Raw genomic sequence first — 20,301 nt, 5'->3', positions numbered from 1 at the left:
GGGCTTCTCAGAAGTAGAAAAACTAAAAATGAGAGGACTAGGGCTGATGGCAGGCACGGTAAACCTGGTTATGTCACACCTCCGCTTACAATCCTTCAAAGGCTTTTCATTCTTTCACGTGACCTTGGAGAGCCTCCACCACCTGGCACTGCTTATTTCTCCAGCCTCCTCCCTTGGCTTTCAAAGTCCCATTACCCTGGCCAGTTTCTTCCACCTTCGTGGCTTTTGGACACACCATTCCTTTCATCTGTTATTCCTTATTCCCACCCCCCACCCTTTACTTCAGCTTAAAAATCACTTCCTCAGAGAAGCCTTTCCTGACACCCAAATCCAATCAGAACACTGTCCCTAATAGTCTCTCAGCATATGCTTTACTTGTCTTTCATAAGGACTATCACAATTGTGTTTATTTGCATGAATAGCCTTTTCATACATGGAAATAGTTCTATGGAGACAGGCACTTGGTCTATTTTTTATTTTTTCACTTACAGTTGGCATTCAATATTGTTTTATGTTAGTTTCGGTTATACAGCATAGTGGTTAGACATTTATATAATTTATGCAGTGGTCCCCCAGTTAGTCTGGTACCCATTTGGTACTGTACATAGTTATTACAATATTATTGACTATATTCCGTATGCCGTACTTTACATCCCCATGACTATTTTGTAACTACCAATTTGTATTTCTTAATTCCTTCACCTTTTTCACCCAGCTCCCCTCTGTCAACAATCAGTTTGTTTTCTGTATCTATGAGTCTGTTTTTATTTTGTTTATTTTGTTCTTTAGATTCCACATATAAGTGAGATCATATGGTATTTTTCTTTCTCTGTTTGACTTATTTCACTTAACATAATACACTCTAGGTCCATCCAAGTTGTCACAAGTGGTAAGATTTCATTCTTTTTTATGGCTGAGTAATACTCCGTTTTATACATGTACCATAGTTTCTTTACCAAATCGTCTATTGATGGGCACTTAGGTTGCTTCCATATCTTGGCTATTGTAAATAGTGCTGCAATAAACATAGGGGTGCATATATCTTTTCGAATGAGTGTTTTGGATTTCTTCAGATCAATACCCAGAAGTGGAATTGCTGGGTCATAAGGTAGTTCTATTTTTCATTTTTTGAGGAACCTCCATACTGTTTTCCATAGTGGCTGCACCAATTTGCAATCCCACCAGTGATGCATGAGGGTTCCCTTTTCTCTGCATCCTTGCCAACACTTATTTGTTGATTTATTGATGATGATAGCTATCCTGACAGATATGAGGTGATATCTCATTGTGATTTTAATTTGCATTTCTCTGATGATTAGTGATGTTGAGCATCTTTTCATATGTCTATTGGCAAGGATGCAGAGAAAAGGGAATGTCCCCTTTGGAGAAATGTCTATTCAGGTCCTCTGACCATTTTTTAATTGGATTGTTTTTGTGGTTTTTTTTTGGTGTGGCACTTGGTTGATTTTGTTGATTGCTAAATTCCCAGCCCTTAGCCTAGTGCCTGTCACCAGCAGGATCAGAAGGAACATGGAACATAAATTTACTGAATTTATTGAATGAGTGAATAAATGGCAAGAAGTTAGCTATGGGACTTCGGGCAAGTTTTTTGTTTTGTTTTGAACTACATCTCCATTTTCTCATCTGTTAAATGGGGATGATGATAACGACCAATCTCAGATTTGCCATACATATTAAAAGAGACAGTGCATGCTTAACATGGTGCCTGGCATATATTAAGGGCTAAGAAATGTTAGTTATTATTATCAACATTAAACATAAGCGCTGTGAGCAACCAGAACTCTCATACATTGCTGGTAGCAATGCAAAAAATGATATAGCCACTTTGGAAAACGTTTACCAGTTTCTTATAAAGTTAAATATAGACTTAACACACAATCCAGCAATCCAACATCCAGGTGTTTACCCAAGTGAAATGAAAACATGTTCACACAGAAACCTGCACATAGCAGCTTTATTTACCATCAATCAAAGCTGGAATCAATCCAAATATCCTCCAACCAAAGAATGGATAAACAAATGGTGGTATATCTATAGAGTGGAACATCACTCATCAAGAAGAAATGAACTACTGACAACATGCAACAATATGGATGAAACACAAGTACATTATGCTACGTGAAGAAAGTCAGACTCAAAAGGTGACACATATTGTATGATTTCACTTATATGACATTCTTGCAAAGTCAGACTATGGGGACAGAAATCAGGTCAGTGTTTGCCAGAGGCTGGAGTGGGGCATGAGGGAATTTGGGGGTGATGAGGGGATGATCGAACTGTCCTAGGTCTTGTGTGGTAGTTCCATGACTATACACAGCTATCAAAACTCACAGCATTATAAACTAAGTGGGTGAACTGTACTGTATGAAAACTATTTCTTAACGTAAAAAATGAAACAACCCAAGACAGGTGGATGTAATTACCTTTTCTTTTTTTCAAAAAAAAGACATTTATATTTCTGACTATGAAAGTACTACAGGCTCATTGTAGACATTTTGGGAAAATACACAAAGAAGGTCCATTCCATCACCCTCAGAAAAGTAAATATTCCTTGTTGTCGTTTTTATAGGCACAAAATACACACACATCTAAACTGGGACCATGCTGCACAGTTTTGCTTTCTGAAATATACATTTTGCTTTCTGAAATAGTTTAGGCACAGTTTTCCATGTCATTAATTTTCAACCACGACTTTATGAATTAATGATATTCTATTGTATAGCTGATTTATATTTTTAATCCTTTATTGTTAGAAATTTTGTTGCTTCCATTTTTTCTTTACTACATTTTGATAAAATTAGAAAAAAGAAAGCTCAGTGGGACCAGGGACTCTTCCATCATGGCGTTGCACAACGTTTCACTGGTACAACTCTTCCTATGACTGCAATTCTCTCACTGTTTTCAGTGTCTAGAGGAAAAGTGGTTCCACAGGGTTATCTGGCCTCTTTTCATTTTGTGATGCATAGGGCTATACACCCTAATATTACCTGTATTACTAGCTTAAAATTGCATAGTACTTTTTACATTGAACCTCGCCACATGCTTGCAGGGTAATGAGCAGATGGAGTAATTTGTTCAAGATCACACAGCTTATCAGTAGTGGAATGGGACTCCAGACAGTCAGCGTCACAGAAAGTAAACATTTCCCCAGCGACGGGGCACTGCCTGATCTGGCTCTTCCCCCCGCCTCTCCCGGGAGGAAGCTGCAGACACCCCCAGAAAACTGCCTCGAGGCTTGGCACACGGGGAACTTTGTCAAGTGGATGCTGTCTCATCCTACGTATCGTCCTTGGCAACATCGCCACTTACCAGCTGGGGTCATTTCTCCCCCGATGGCAGGGGGACACCTACTGCCACTGACCAAGGGGGCCCTGGTAGCAGAAGGATCGCCGGCTTCGCGGCCCGTGAGGTTGCTGTCTGTCGGTCGCGACGGTGCTGGGCTTACCCTCACTAGGGGGTCCCGCGGGGGCAGTCAGGCCCTCCCCAGCGCCAGGGCCGTCAGTGGGGACGCGCCTTCGGCGAGGTAACGAGGGCCCCAAACATCTTAAGGAGAGCTAAGGGCAGGAAGGGGCAGCCGGACCGCAGGGCTGCGGGGGGAGACTCCCGAGAGGTGACAGGAACGCCTCCTCCGGGCAACCAGAGGTCAGTCCTCCGCTATCCCAGAGTGCCCCGGATCCCGGAAGTGCCTGGCTTGCCGGAAGTGCCGGGCTAGCTGACAGAGCCGAGGCTTGCTAGGCTGAGCGCTGCCCGGGGAGGGTTGCTGTCCTGTGGCTTGAGTGACTGCAGGAGGTCGGACTCGGGGGTTGAGGTGGGCCCCGGGAGGAGCTGGGCGGCGGGATGATGGAGGAGGAGGAACTGGAGTTCGTGGAGGAGCTGGAAGCTGTGCTGCAGCTCACGCCCGACGTGCAGCTCGCCATCGAGCAGGTGAGCGTTCCGCCCCCTGACGGGAGGAGAGTGCGGGGGGTCGGGCGGAGCAGCGCTGGGGGTGGGACGCGGAAGCAGCAGTCTTTGGGCCGAGAGGTGGGAGCTGGGCCCTGAAGCAAAAGGAAAGGTTTGAGGGGAGGTGGTGGTGGGAAGAGGTTTCTGAATCTAGGGGAGGGAGAGAGCCCTTTCGAGGCCTTGATTGTCTTTGGAGGGTGGGGCGTCCTCGTGCGTTTAGGCGAAGGAGCTATGCTCCTTGAAAGGATGAACCTAGAAGTTGACCTCATGGGTAGCAAGCCCAGATTTGGGGGATTGTAGAGCTGTTCATTCATTTGCCAGGCTGGTGTGCCGCTGCGCCCTGGTGAGTGACTCGGAATTGAGGGGAGGGGGTAACCTTAATTTCTGAAGCGTTTGCAGAGCAGAGGAGAAACGGTTGAAAAAGGATCCTTTTACCATAAGTGGTTGAGAAACCCTGCTGTTGATTAGTCGGGGTTAGGTTGAAGAGTATTCCTAGGGGGTCTTCCTTCCCTGCGGGGACTCTTTCGTTGACTAAATTCTCTTTTCAAGTTTATTGAGTTTTTTTTAAAGAGTCATGATATTAGAAATAGTGATTTAGGCCCTTGAAGAAGGTATTGCTCCTGATAAAGGGAGATCTCCCTTAAAAGACTTGGCATAGGGGATGTGATGTAAGAAGAGGAGGGTAATGCCACATTTAACAACCACTGGGAAGTTTTCCGAAGTAAAGCATTACTACTACTATTAATAGTATTTGTATAATAATATGCTAATAGTTAATATTTGTTGAACATTAACACTTACTATGGGTCTGCCACTGTACTAAGTCATTTATTTGTATTGTCCCGTTTATAGATTTTTGGAAGTGCGTTTTTCTAGGAGTGGTTGAATGACCCATACAAAGCACATTTGGCCCGTCCTGAGGATGCCAAACCATTGGGCAAGGTTTTGAATTGGTCTAAGGCCACGCTGCTCCCCACGCATTTCTATCTGCCAGACAAAGACATACATTTCATTTGCTTTTTGGACCAGGTGGACTCTAATGGGAGAAACAAATATCATTTGCAGTCAATTATTGTTTGACAAGGATTTTAGAAAAGTACATTTTTGCTATTAATAAAGATTGAATTCTAGCACAGGTTTATCTAATAAGCAGACATCAGGGAAGAATTTGCTTCCCAAAATAAGGATCTTGAATTGGAGAAATCCACTACCCAGGGGAATCACATGACTGCTTTTATAATCCACCTTGTTACATGTTCAAATTGCAACCTTTGAAGGGAGTTAGCTCTATTTCTCAGAAGGTAGCATTCTTCTGTTAAAGGGAGGGCCAGTTCCTGAATGCCAGCTCTCTATTTCCTGACACCATCTGAAGCATAAAAATTGCCTCAATGCAGTGAATTACAGTAGTGCCTCGGTTTTCGAACGTCTCCGTTGAGGAACATTTCGGTTTACAAACGCCGTAAACCTGGAAGTAAATGCTTCAGTTTTCGAACACACCTTGGAAGTCGAACATGTCACGCAGCTTCCACTGAGTGCAAGTTCCTGAGGCCTAGCTGTCAGCTATTTTTGAATGTTTCAGAACTCGGTCTTCTGGAACGGATTACGTTCGAAAACCGAGGTACCACCGTATATTGCTGAGACTTCATTGGGACATAGTGCATGTCTGTTATCAAGACTTCCTTAACACAACCATGCCCTCAGCTGGTTTAATCCGATATGCACAATGCCCACTTATTTTCCCTCGTCCTTGGGATTTCGGTGGTATCTGTGGAAGTTTTCATGGTTGCACATTCTGTTAGTTGCACCAAGATGTTAAAATTATAGATGTTGGTGAAAATTAAAGATATACTTTAACAGATATTTTATTGAGCATCTATTGTGTGTTAAGCCTTATAAAATGAAAAAAGATATGGTTTTTGCCTTCAAAGAATTGACCATCCAGTAGAGAGAAAAGAAGTAATACATAAAACAAGACCGAAAGGTGACGGTTATTTGTCATCCCCTATCTTTGTCTAGGTATTTCCAAGCCAGGATCCTCTAGATAGAGCCGATTTCAATGCTGTGGAGTATATCAATACCCTGTTCCCAACAGAGCAAGTAAGTATAGCGTTTCCTTCGTGTCAGTGGCTTCTCGCTCATCTTTAGTGTTACGATTGGTGTGTTTTCCTACACAATCTAAGGGGCCTTTATAAACAAAGAGAGTTACATTCAAATCAAACTCCATTGTAAACAATTGGGATGGGGTGGGGTCAGCTAATACCGAATACTGTTGTTGTGTTAGGGTGGAATTCTTTGTATAGCGAGCATATTATTAGAAATTGTACCTTTAGGTTGTAAGAGTCCCCAAATTTTCTGTACTAAGTTGGGAAGTGGAAAGGATTTTTAAAATGTAATAGAGAAAAATAAGAGAGAGGTGGGCAGGATAAGCCTAGAGTCATAAAGCTACTTTCACTCCTATTTCAAGAGGTAAATATTCAGATTTTATGCTTTATTTTGTTTTGATGGGTGATTTGCCTAAACGCGTGGGTTTTTCTTACAGAATTGGTTTTTGGGTGTTTAGGTGTGAAGTAGACCTGAATTAACTGCTTGGTTTTTCATGCATTGACTCAGCAAGTAGTCAGTGGGCACCTGTCAGGTGTTGTCAGTTACTGTGCTAGTCCCTGGGGATTCAAGGATGAATAAGACCCAGTCCACGCCCTTAACGTGTACATGATCAAGTGGGGGAGACACTGGTGAATGCTGTGAGAGACGTAGGCAACGGTTCAGTGAGAAACAAAAGAACAGTTCTTCCTAGGAAAATCAAAACCTCAGGGAGGAGACAAGCCCTTCTTCCAAGACTTAAAGGATTCGTTCATTCATTTAGTCAAACTCAGCAATCACTTAGGTGTCTGTTAAGTACCAGGCACCATTTTAGAAACTGGGGAGAAATGGTGAACATGACAAGCAAGTTCCTGGTCTCATGGAATCTAGTGTGGGGAAGAAGATTAATCAGATGAACAAATACGTAAACAAGAAATGATCAACTATGGTTGATGCTGTGCTGAAAAACAGGTGCTGGGATACAGCGTGACAGCCTTCGGGGTGGGGGGCTCCTTTAGATGGGTGTTCAGGGCAGGTCTCTCTGAGGTCCCTAACCGTTCAGCTGAGACCTGAGACCTACGAAGGACCCAGGCTTGTGACAATCTGGCAGAATATTATTCTAGGCAGAGTGAACCACTAGGTAAATCTTACAGGATGATGGGAAAGAAGGTCATTCTAAACACAGGGCAAAGGCCGAGTTTGCACAGGGAGCAGAGCCTCATAGGAGACGAGGCTGAGGGTAGGCAGAGCAAGGATCCCGAAGGAACAGTGTTCTCTAGGCTTGGAGACCACATGCCTGTCAGTAAAATAGTTTCCACACAACTGATTTTCACTGAGCTAAATATTAAGCCTGTACCTGCCCCCCCCCCAAAATATTATGTACATATCCTAGCACCAATCTAAAATACGTTAGGTATTAGTAGTGTTTGCTATGTATATAAAGAATAAAAATAGAGGCTTTAATCTTTTCGTCTCACACCCTAGTGGATATTATTGCAAACCCCTTTGGGATGCACACACCCTATTCTGGATACTGGTACAGTGGTACCTCGGTTTTCAAACGTCTCTAGTGATGAACATTTCGGTTTACGAACGCCATAAATTTTATGGATCTATGGTATCATTAGATAGTAAAATTCATGCTAAATTTGCAGTTTTAGGGGTTGATATTTTTTTTTTTTCCCAAGTCAAGTTGTTGTCCTTTCAGTCTTAGTTGTGGAGGGCGCAGTTCAGCTCCATGTCCAGTTGCCGTTGCTAGTTGCAGGGGTCACAGCCCACCATCCCTTGCGGGAGTCGAACCGGCAACCTTGTGGTTGAGAGGACGCGCTCCAACCAACTGAGCCATCTGGGAGCTCAGCGGCAGCTCAGGTCAAGGTGCCGTGTTCAATTTTAGTTGCAGGGGGCGCTGCCCACCATCCCTTGCGGGAGTCGAGGAATTGAACTGGCAACCTTGTGGTTGAGAGCCCGCGCTCCAACCAACAACTGAGCCATCCGGGAGGCAGCTCAGCTCAAGGTGCCTGTTCAATCTTAGTTGCAGGGGGCACAGCCCACCATCCCTTGCGGGACTCCAGGAATTGAACTGGCAACCTTGTGGTTGAGAGCCCACTGGCCCATGTGGGAATCGAACCGGCAGCCTTCGGAGTTAGGAGCACGGAGCTCTAACCGCCTGAGCCACCTGGCCGGCCCAGGGGTTGATTTTTAAAGGTTTGGAATGGATTAATCCAGTTTGTATTTCTTTCTATGGGGAAACTGTGCCTCGGTTTTCGAACGTTTCAGAACTCGGTCTTCCGGAACGGATTATGTTCGACAACCGAGGTACCACTGTACTTTAGGCAATGGGTGTTCATTGAAGGTCTCTTGACAGGATAATGATGGGATCAGATTCACATTTTAAAAATTCCATCCAGTAGCAATATGGAGGATGCCCTGGGGAGAGGCAGAACTGGAGGCAGGAAGACCAGTTAGCAGACCGCTCTGATAGATCACTTAAGAGGGATGATGGGAGCCCGAGGAGAGGCTGGGATGGAGAGACAAGTCACAGAATGTGGTGGTTCAAGGGATGTAGAATCTGAAATTCACTCCCTTACCAAAACGCCTCCTCTGCCTAGGCCTGGAAGAACTTTGGAGCTAGGTGAGCAAGGCAGATACACTTCTTGGCAACATAGAGTTTCCAGTCTCCCTTAATAGATAATAATGACCACCTCAACAGATTATAAGTCATTTATTATGGTTTTACAATGGGCATGTTTGTATAATTATTAATCACTGTTTGTGACTTGCTCTCAGAGAGTTCTAACTCCTGGTCGTTAGTTATATAGTTATAATGATAGTTTACATTTATTGGATGCTTACTGCACACCAGGCACCATTCTAAACACTTAACAGTGATAAATTCTCCTGTCAACATGCTTGTTTTATGATGAACATAATGAGGCCCAGAGAAATAATGAGCACTGAGCTTAAAGGCGATAGCCTTGCCATGAAGGAAACATGCTAAGTACTGTGAAAGCAGAGCATACAGGCCCTTCTTCTGAGGGATCCCAGGAGGCATCCATCGGGCAAGGACATTTTAAGCCATGAATTACAAGCTAAATGAAGGATTTTCAACTTTGATTTCTATCCTGGCAGACTGAGTGGGTGTCGGCACCTTTACCCTATGTTGGGAATAAGGAAGAGGCTAGGAGGAGGTTATAAAGATGGGCCCCGTCTTGGACATCCTTGGGCCATCTGGATGGAAATATGTCGTTGGATAGAATTTGAATCTGAGGCTCATAATCCCCATAATTGTTACTATCTTGGTATGAATCCTCCTAAACTATTTCTAATGGACATGTTAATTTTTTTAAAATAAAGTTGGAAAAAAAATAGCACCATACTGTGTGATTGTCTTTTTTGAGATTTCACAGATGGCCTTTAGAGTTCATCATTTTTTTATGAAAGAGGAATTCTGGGAATTAGCTGGACATAGAAATTTGGGGACAACTGACATGAAGCTAGTTTTAGCCATGAATACATTTCATTTACCTCACCCTATCAAGATTGCTGACCCATCAAAACAAAAGTAAGTGTTAGATTTGAAAATTATATAGGAAACCACCAGGTTCTCACTGCTTCCTGATTATGTTTTTGTATGTATTTGTTTTTAAACTACTGAACGTAACACAAGACATTTGTTGTTCCACAGATTCAGTTATATGTCTTGTCTTATTATGCCCCCGTGTATATGATAATGTGTAGTGAAGTTTCTTAGGTAACTCAGAAAATTTATGACCCAGGGTTACCTTTATTTTCCCAACCCAAGATTTACACTCAGCAGTTCATCTTCCAACCCAGATTCCCATGGACCGTGATGAAAATGTAATAGAAAGTAGTGGCATGATTTATAATTTATTTCAACTATTGCTAGATATTGGGCAAAACCCATCTGTATACCTCATGAACCTGTAGTAAACACTTGCAAATTACGAGTTTAGAATATTTAAAGTAGATGTCAGTATATCAAGAATAAATTTAGTGTCACTCTGAGGCGGAGGGTGTGTGTGTGTGTTTCTGTTGAGTGGCAATTTCTGCATGTCTGTGATTTCCTGGAGGCAGGAGTGTGGATCGGAACGGATCCCAGATGTTTCTAACTTCCCAGGTCCAGGTGGGAGGCCTCCGGTTTCTGTATTTAACAGGGCTCCCTGGGTGGTTCTGAAGAGTAGCCAGGTTACTAGGCTGGCAGACAACTGAAGAAAATCATTTGTCATGTTTTCATTAGAGGTTTGATTAGGGGAAACTCGATGAAATTTATGAAAAGCTAATATAAATAAGAACTTTGAAAAAAAGTCATACGCAGCTGCTTATAAAGGATTTTTAGTGACCCCCCCCCCCAATCTCTGCATCTGTGTTGTTACGTGAAAAAAAAATAACATGCCAAATTGTTTATCATCCCAGTTTAATTTTTGGTTTTAAAGCCATATATTTGCATGGAAGGAACAGTAGAAAGCACTATACCAAAATGCTAATGGTGATTATACTCTGCTGGGGATGAAAGTGATTTTATGTATTTTCTGTCATCAGCAAGAATTGCCATTAGAAGCAGGAAACACCTTTCAATACCGAAGACATTTTTAAATGATAAAATTAACACTGTCCACATGACAACTAAACTAGCTGAGTAATTCTCAAAGAGGAGATGTATCAGCTCCACCCAGGGTAGCCGATCTGGATTCCTCTGGGGCGTTTTCCTAACTCCCAGAGAGGCCTCAACCCCAGCGAGAATTACTGCCATCCTGCCAGCGAGAGGCACTGAACTGATAGCAAGGAATGTGTCACATCCCTCAGGTGTGGGGTGCAGAAAAACTAGGTCAAGAACCATTGTGTTAGAGGTTTCCCAACTCCTAACAGATCTGCAGTAAATGTTAATGTCTTTTCCCTTTTGCATCTCCAATAGAAAATCTGGAAGATAAAGGGAAAGTGGTCACCCATGGGTCCACCTAACATGCAATCGAGCATTAGAATTTTAGGGTATATCTTTCTGATGTTTTAATAGCTACATTCATGGGATACTTTGATATTTTTACATGTTTTCCCTCTTGTTAGAATGTTATCATAAACCATCTTTTGTTGTTTCACAGCCTCCCTGCCCGGTGTCTTTTTTGGTATCATAAAAGTCCATCGAATAAATGTGGGCTGATTTATTTAACTTTTCTGTTGGTGGCCATTTAGGTCCTCAGGTTTTTGCTCTTTTAAATGCAGTTGAACATCTGACGGCATAATGTATTTTGAATTATTCTCCTTAGAACAGTTGTTATGGCTTAAGCAAGACCTCCATGTCTAAGGAGTATTAAATTTAAGCAATGGTTACTCTACCAAAAAGCAATATTTACTGATGTGGAACGACCTCTAAGTTACATTGTTAAGTGAAAAAGCCATGGCACAGACAATGTGCATTGTATAAAGAAAGGGAAATAAGTTATGGATGTGCTTTAAATACATAGACCACCTCCGAGAATGTGCAAAAGAAATTGGTCCTGAGCCATGGCCTGTGGGCAGGAGAACTGGGAGGGTGCAGGGCAGGACAGAGGAGGGAAAGCAGTACTTTCCACATTTACCCTCTTCTACCATTTGAATTGGTGGTCACGTACATATTTTGCCAGTTTAAAATAGATTATACAATTCTTAAATTTTGATACAACGTCCCATTTTCAGAAACGATGTAAGAATAGTACAAAGAATTTATGTCAACCTTTCATCCCAAATTCCCCAAATGTTAACATTTTCTTAATAGTTGTTTTAAGTACCCCCCCAATTTTTAAAAAATTATTGGGGGAACAGTTTCTGCAGGGGAACGTGTTTCTCCAGGGAATATTGGGGAACAGTGTGTTTCTCCAGGGCCCAGCAGCTCCAAGTCGTTGTCCTTCAATCTAGTTGTGGAGGGCGCAGCTCAGCTCCAAGTCCAGTCGCCGTTTTCAATCTTTAATTGCAGGGGGCGCAGCCCACCATCCCATGGAGGGAATTGAACTGGCAACCTTGTTGAGACCTCGCGCTCTAACCAACTGAGCCATCCGGCCGCCCCCACAAAATTTTTTTAAAGGAGTGGGTCCCAGCAGAGATAAGCAAGGCAGGAACTATTATGCCCATTTTGCATATGAAGAAATAAAAACTCAGAGAGGTTAGACAGCTTGCCCTCTAGACACACAGCAAGTTTGTTAGTGGCAGTTGTGCCACTAACAACACTGTGTTAGCACAGTGGTGCTTTATTCCCAGTCCAGTTTTGAAGTGACCGACTTGACGTTAGATTCTTCAATTAAAATAACTTCTCTTTTCCAAGATTTATCTTTATCTCAGTCAGTTCTTGGATTTCTGAAAATTCTGAGTAACTATTGGCTTTGTCAGAAGAGTAGACAAGATGTGAATGGCCCCATCTGACACCTCAAACACTTATGACCTGGTTTTCTTACAGGCTCCTGGTCCCCTCCTGCCAGCACAGGTTTCCAGTAACGATTTATAAGCACAATTCCTCCATTACCCCCAATTCTTCCTGAGGGTGAAATATCTGTGGCGGGAGAGAGACAGAGGACTCATGCAATGGTATTTTGAAAACTTGAGTTAAAATGGTGCTCTGAAGTTGTACCATCTCTATTCCATTAGGGGGCACCATTTCCTCACATTTTCTGCTTGCTAAGGTTGGAAATCGTCCCATTGGTTTTTATTGTCATTGTCTTAAAAACAGGACTAACTTTCTAATAATTACAGTAGCAATGCGTAGTCAATGTAGAGCAATTAGAAAATACTTGGGCAAAAAGAAGAAAAACTTAAAATCCTTCCTTTTCATAGATTACAACTACTGCTACAGATTTCATAGATTACAGCTACTCGTAGTTATCCTTCTAGTCTTTTTCTAATGGACCTATATACACTTAGAAAAATAGATTTATGTGTTTATTGATATGTAACATGATATGGAGGAATACACAAATCTTATGTGTATAACTTGATGCATTTTCACAAAATGAATGCAACCATGTGACCACCACCTAGATCAGAAATAAAACATCTTTAGATGGTCCCTTCTTTTGCCTCCTTACTGTCACTGTCGCCCCCAGAGATAACCACTATCTTGGCTTCTAACATGAGGCAATAGTTCCACTCATTTTTGAACTATATAAATGGAAATACACACACACACACACACACACACACACACACACAGACACACACGGTACCATAAAAACATATACACATTTTAAGAAAGGATAAAACTATATTAAAATTATAATAGTCAATATGTACCAATAACAAAAGGTGAATATAAGTCACGTTTGACTTCTGCAGTTACAAGAGGTGCTCAGAGTGGTTACTATCAGCGTAATTTTAATACAGTTTTTCCCTTTCTTAAAATGTGTATGCTTTTTTTTTGGTACCTTATGTATGTGCTCTTGTGTCTAGCTTTTGCGTGTGTGTATAACATTATGTTGCTAAGATTTATCCATGTTGTTGTGTTTATAACCATTCATTCATTTTCATTGCTGTATTTTGTCACATGAATTTGTATTGATTCTATATATCAGGGGTCTGGCACACTTTCTATAAAGGGCTCCATAGTAAATGTTTTAGGATTTGTGGACCATTCAGTCTCTGTTGCAATTACTCAACTCTGCCTTTGTAGGGCAAAGGCAACTGTAAATAATATGTAAATGAATGGGCATGGCTGTTTTATTTACAAAAGAAATAGATGCCGGCTGGGTTTTGCAACAGTTGCCAACTGCTACTGTACTTTTTTTAAAAAAGTAAAAATGTATCATACTGTATGATTAAATTTTCTGAGATGTCATAAATAGCCACTGTAGTTCATCCCATGGCTGTGAAAGAGGAATTCCAAGAAGTGAAATAATAGCTGGCACTTTTCCTTCTTCATTGTAGTCCCTGGCAAACATAGACGAAGTCGTGAACAAGATTAGACTGAAAATAAGGTAAGTAACACTGTATGATTATTAATAATGAAAAGTATCTTGTTAATTTGCATTCTGGATCACACTTATCTGTGAGAACACTGAAATCTCAGATTTTCTATAGATGGTAATTTTTAAAAAAGTAATCCTTTTATTTGGGTTGCCATACGTACCTTGTTGCAAAAAACTAGATTCTTTGTTCAGTCTTCAATTATTTATGAAAAGGTATGGAAACTGTAATAGGCTGTTCAAAATAGTTGATTCTAAAAGGAGGCAAGAGCATTTCTATATTTTTAATGGTTTTATTTCCCTAATAGATTTACATTTTTTCTTCTTCTTCTTTTTTTATTTTTTGGTATTCCCAAGGCTTAGATATAAAGGTGGGCTTATATGGGTATCCCCTGGCCACATACCAGCTACCAATGTGGTCAGATCTGCTGGTTGACATGGGTGGTGGCCCAGGATTAAACATTGTGATCAATCTAGGATGTGATTGTCTGGGATGGTCATCAAATGTCCTTCCTGCCCAATAGCCTTGTTCTGGTTTGTCCACCTCTGTATTTCCAGTTTTGATACGTGGTAGATACTCAATGTTTGTTTACTCATTATAATAGTGATTAGTATAATGGTTGATGTCATTACTTTAAATGTAGTTTGGGATTTTTTTTGTTTTTTTCGTATTTTTTGTTTTGTTTTGTTTTAATTTTTGACGAGGAGAAGGCTTTATTTTGAATCAGGAGATGATCTTTTTTCCCCTAACAACCTTTGGATTTTCTGGTGAAGACCTCTGCTATTAACGTTTTGTTCAGTTTGGTGCCTTACGACGTGCATGAAGCCTGTTCATCGTTTTGGTGGGTTATGGCTCTAACAGTTCTAGCAGAGACCACTACGTTGTCCAGGGTTTGCACAGATAATGGAAACACCCTCATGATTCCAAAATCCCTTGCGAGCCAGTTATTTTCAGCTTTCTCCCCCCATACCTGTAATGGATCCTTCAAATGAAAAATGAAAATTTTCTGATATCAGTTTCTCTGGTTGAGGTGCCATTAAGAGGCCCCTGTTGAGCTGCAGGAGAAAGAGGAACTGGAGGCCACAGATCTGTCTCCCGCACAGGTTGCACAAACAATCAGGGCCCAGCAAGCAAAGCACTGATTTCCTGCATTACCCTGGCTCCTTCTCCCTTTCAAGCTTCCTGAGGAAGTTACTAAGGAAGGATTTTGTGGGGGGGTAATTTGAATTCTCTGGCTTCCTCCCATCAAGTTTCAGCAACTTTCTCATTCCTGGTTTACTCCATGAAAAGTACTAAAAGTTATATGGGTCCTTTTTGGACAGCTCTGAATATTAAGTGAAAATAGCCTTTAAAAAAAAGCAAAAGCGAAGGTGACTCACCAGTCTGTGCCGGGCTTGGCTTCTTACACTGCTGGTGCTGCCCCACAGGGTCCACGGCCTCCGTCTTCCTTGGATCTTTCTCGCTTGTTTGGTTTTCTGGACAAGTGCAATCTGCAGACGTTGATGGATAAGTTGCTAACATTTTTTCTTCTGGTCAACCTAGACTAGAAAGTATTTTAATGAACTCCTTTAACTTTTTTTGCTAGGAGACTGGATGACAATATTCGAACTGTTGTAAGAGGTCAAACCAATGTGGGGCAGGATGGCAGGCAAGTAAGTAACTTACTCCCCCATATTATTTATTCTGCCCTAATTTCTTCCAAACCCAACAACCAAGTGACCAGAGTGTCGATCTGCCTTCCGACAGAGCACATTCTTACTGATCTGTCCCGTACACAGCAGGAAACATACATGGCTTGCCCCAGTAGTGACAGGGGTAGGCTGCCCACACAAACCATGCGCGCTCACTCGGTGTCCCTCGGGCCAGGAGTATATATTGTAGCACGGCTCACCCCAAGGCTGGGTGGGGCATTCGAGCTAAAATGAGAAAAATGAAATTTTCTTCTCTTTCTCCTTGCGTCAGCTGTCTCTTATGCCCTCCTTTATTTTGTGTACTGTGGCTAAATAAGGTTGCTCTTTTTTTGCATCAGCTAAGTTGTTGGGATTTTGGTATTACTTTTGTTATTGCAAAAGGTAGCAGTAACCTAGGCATCAAAAGACTGTCAAAAGAGTAAAAAGGCACCTACAGAATGGGAGAAAATATATCTGAATCATATAATCCAATAAGGGATTAATATCCAGATTATATAGAGCACTTCTAAAATTGAACAGCAAACAACCTGATTAACAACGGGGAAAGGACTTGAGACATTTCTCCAAAGAAGATATAAGATTGGCCACTAAGCACCTGAAAAGACGCTCAAGATCACTAATTATTAGGGAAATGCACATCACAAACTACAGTGAGATGGTAGGATGGCTGTTATCAAAAAAACACAAAACAACAAGTGTTAGCAAGGATATGGAGCAATTGGAACCTTTGTGCACTGTTGGTGAAATGTAAAATGGTACAGCTGCTGTGTAAAACAGTATGGAGATTCCTCAAATATTTTTACAAAATAGAATGACCATATGACCCACAATTCCACTTCCAGCTATATACACTGAGAAGAATTGAAAGTAAGGTTTTTATAGATGATGTATTACAGAATTGTACACCTGAAATCCATGTAACTTTACTAACAATTGTCACCCCAATAAACTCTAATTTAAAAAAAAAAAAGAAAGTAAGGTCTTGAAGAGATATCTGCACACCCATATTTATAGCAGCACTATTCATTCACAATAGCTAAAACGTGGAAGCAACCCAAGTGTCCACCGAAGGATGCATGGATAAGCAAAATGTGCTATATACATACAACGGGATATTATACAGCCTTAAAAAGGAACGAAATTCTGCAATATGCTATAATATGGGTGAATCTTGAAGACATTATGCTAAGTGAAATAAGCCAGATACAAAAGGACAAATATTGTATGATTCTACTTATATGAGCTACTTACATTCATAGAGGCAGAAAATAGAATGGTGGCTGCCAGAGGCTGGTGGAAAGGGGAATGTAAGTTATTGTTTAATGGGTGTAGAGTTTCAGTTTCACAAGATGAAAAGAATTATGGGGGTGGATGGCGGTGATAGTTGCACAACAATGTGAATGTATTTAACACCATGGGACTGTACAAAAAACAGTACAAAAACTGTTAAGATGATAAATTTTGTATATTTTACCATAATACAATTTTTAAAAATCAAGATGGAAATAAAGTTCACATATTGCAAAAAAGAAAAGCAAATAATAATAATAATAATATGACACAGCTCCAGTTCCTCATACCTAGTTTTGCTGGCAAACAGGTAACTATAGATTCATTTCAGAGTTTTACATTTCCTTTGGATCTAGCTAAGGAGCGCTGTTGGAAGGGAATGAAGGGAAAAAGAAGTGTGTGGGGAGGAGGTATTCTTTAATGATTCAGGCACCAGATGTTATATATGAACCATTTTCCTTTTCATTTGGGTTTTCATCTGCTGTTTAGGCATCATGTTTCAGAAATTGCTGTCTAACAGAAATGCCTTTCCTGGTCTTCCTCTCTCATTCAGTGTCTGGGCTTCTCTTTTCAACACTAATTCAGTTTGGTCAGGTGTGCACCTTTGCAGTAACCTTGGTTCTGTTATTTGTCCGGTTTGACATTTTTCAGTACAGCTAATTTCTTAAAATGTTAATTATGCTACCCAGATTTTTTGGGGGGAGGAATAAGTTGGGGGTGTACTCCTGTGTAGAAATCGCCTCATCTCATATTCCGGTTTCCTCTGCTAGTAGCTCACAGGTACGATGAGTCTCTTTCTTTTACATTTTTAGTTTTATCCATGTGTCTATTTTTCCTACCTTTTTTTTTTTTGTAGCTTTTTTTTTTTTTTTTAAGATTTTATTGGGGAAGGGGAACAGGACTTTATTGGGGAACAGTGTGTACGTCCAGGACTTTTTTCCAAGTCAAGTTGTCCTTTCAATCTTAGTTGTGGAGGGTGCCGTTCAGCTTCAAGTAGTTGTCCTTTCAGTCTTAGTTGTGGAGGGCACAGTTCAGCTCCAGGTCCAGTTGCCGTTGCTAGTTGCAGGGGGCACAGCCCACCATCCCTTGCGGGACTCCAGGAGTTGAACTGGCAACCTTGTGGTTGAGAGCCCACTGGCCCATGTGGGAATCGAACCGGCAGCCTTCAGAGTTAGGAGCATGGAGCTCTAACTGCCTGAGCCACCGGGCCGGCCCCTATTTTTCCTACCTTTTATGACTTTCTTTTCTTCTTAGTAATCATCTTTCATCGGTCTGTTTATAAGTAGTCTGCCTACTTCCTTGTTCTCACCATCAGTGTTTGTGTATAGACATATTAGGTTCCTAAACCTGATCCTAGTTCCCACTCCTTGCATGGTGTTTAGTTCTTGTTGCTTTGTTTTGTCCATTTAGGTTTCTTCCATGAGGCTTGGCTTCTCTGGAAAGGGAGGCCCATGTGAATGGGACCCTTAGAGGCAATTAAGAGTAGCAAGGAGCCTGCAAAATCCCCAGTCTCATTCTGGGCTTTAACTTTCTTACTATGTGTCTGGTCATGTCATCTACCTCTTCAGAAGCCTCAGTGGCCTCTGTCTACCAAACTAGACCCGAGTTCCTTTGCTTGGCATTCAGGGTCTCTGCCTGCCTTTCCAATTTTGTCTCCTGTTGCACTTCATTCATACTGAAGCCTCAGTGCTCTGCAAGCATGCCCTGTGCTTTCTAGACTTATGATTACCGTATTTTGCCATGTATAATGCGCACTCTTTTGCCCAAATTTGTGAGGGAAAAATAAGGATGCGCAGTACACAGGGTCGTACTAATTCCGTATGGATATAAATGTTTTTAATTCTTTTATTTATGCTTAAAAAATGTAATTGTAGAAATCAGTAACGATATCTGTACGCAAAATAATACCCTGGAATATGTAATCAGTTTTGTTGAACTTACTATGGACTTGCAACATAGAGTTCTTCACCTTCCATGATGCGTAAATTTGTTACCGGTACATAAAACTTCTTGTACCTTGTCTCTGTTCTTGTGTTTTGTAATTGTTTGTTACATAAAATTTCTTGTACCATAATATGTTGTAAAATAACTGCTAAAATTCCTTTATAATACAAAAAACAAGTACCTAAGTGTGAACAAATAAAAATTGGAGTTAAAAAATTAAAATGAAAGATTATTTCCTTGAAAGTTTGGGCCAAAAACATGGGTGTGCATTATACACGGAGCACATTGTACATAGCAAACTACAGTATGTTTTTTGTGGGTTTTTTTTGCCTAAAATGCTCTCGCTCCTCTTTTTCTTCCAGTAGCCTATTTCAAAATCTTGCCCATCTAAATCTTACCTATCTAAGAGCCAGCTCAAATACTACCTTTTTCATGAAATTTTCTGTTTAGCTCAACTGGACAAACCAAAGGAAACAGAAGTTTAGAACTAGAAGGGACTCGTAACTCATCTGGTCCATTCTTCTCATTTTACAGATGAGAAAATTGATCCCAGTGTCCCTCAGTTAATTAGATGCGTATCCTTTCTGTCTGCAGGCTCTCACAGCCAGCCCCATGCTTGTACTTTTCATTGGCTATCCTGGTCTCTTTTGACTTACTAGTGAACACGTCTTGTCCCCTTGACTAATTTATAAGCTCCTTGAGGCAAGACTTGTATCTTTCTCATCTTCACAGTTTCTCAGAACACACAGTCCATGTGTAGTAACAATATATTCAATTGTATGGAATATTTGGTCTGTGTTAGATTACTTGTTAATTGTAAATAAACAAAAGCTCTTTACCATAAAAACATCATTTCAATCAGTGTGTATGTTCCTTTAAAGTTGTTTAAAGCTTGATTTGTGTATGACTAGTCCCAGCTTACTACTATTTGAAAGAATAATGCTACTGTTTAGTATGATTCAGCCTACATTTGCAGTGGCTCACTAGAAACCTTAATGTACATAAGAGAGTCTCAGGTATTTAAAACTTCAAAAATGTGAAAATAAAGTGAATGATTCATCAAGACTTTTTGTTGGGTCATGCCTTGTAGATAACTTTTAGTTAGTTACATTTTAACCTGTGGTCGGTCACAGACTAGCGGTATTGGAGAGCCAGGCCCGGAATTAGACAGCCTGCAGGAATGGTGGCCTTCCTCACCTCACATATTAATAGGTTACAGGTTGCTGCAGAGCAGAGCAGGTCATATTTCAGAGAGCAAGACCACATTTTCAAGCATGTTTAGATAGCATTTCAATCTGTGATGGAATTTTATATTCATCTCCTTAGAATCCAGACAAAAAGGAAGCCCAGAAGAAATAATTGCTTTCCCTGTCATCCCCTCCATCTGTCTTTT

At 41.1% G+C, this 20,301-nt stretch overlaps 1 protein-coding gene and 1 long non-coding RNA gene across 2 annotated transcripts in view; one reads left to right on the top strand and one right to left on the bottom strand.

The window, feature by feature from the left end:
• Positions 1-2,744: 2,744 nt before the first annotated feature.
• On the bottom strand, positions 2,745-3,469 carry LOC141568884 (uncharacterized). Its single transcript, XR_012492142.1, has 2 exons — positions 3,331-3,469; positions 2,745-2,929 (listed from the first exon to the last, which is right to left on the bottom strand). It is a non-coding gene; the product is annotated as an uncharacterized LOC141568884 (long non-coding RNA).
• Positions 3,470-3,658: 189 nt separating this feature from the next.
• The window catches only part of VPS53 (VPS53 subunit of GARP complex), a 134,631-nt gene continuing 117,988 nt past the window's right edge, over positions 3,659-20,301 (top strand). The window contains exons 1-4 of the mRNA XM_074319960.2: positions 3,659-3,945; positions 5,977-6,057; positions 13,945-13,994; positions 15,569-15,635. Coding sequence (XP_074176061.2) covers positions 3,859-3,945; positions 5,977-6,057; positions 13,945-13,994; positions 15,569-15,635 — 285 coding nt within the window. The 5' untranslated portion in view covers positions 3,659-3,858. The remainder of the gene's footprint in view (positions 3,946-5,976; positions 6,058-13,944; positions 13,995-15,568; positions 15,636-20,301) is intronic.

This window comes from Rhinolophus sinicus, chromosome 12 (genome assembly GCF_057876585.1).
Source record: "Rhinolophus sinicus isolate RSI-liver-muscle chromosome 12, RSI-T2T, whole genome shotgun sequence".
NCBI lineage: Eukaryota > Metazoa > Chordata > Mammalia > Chiroptera > Rhinolophidae > Rhinolophus > Rhinolophus sinicus.
This window is presented reverse-complemented; position numbering and strand designations above follow the sequence as displayed.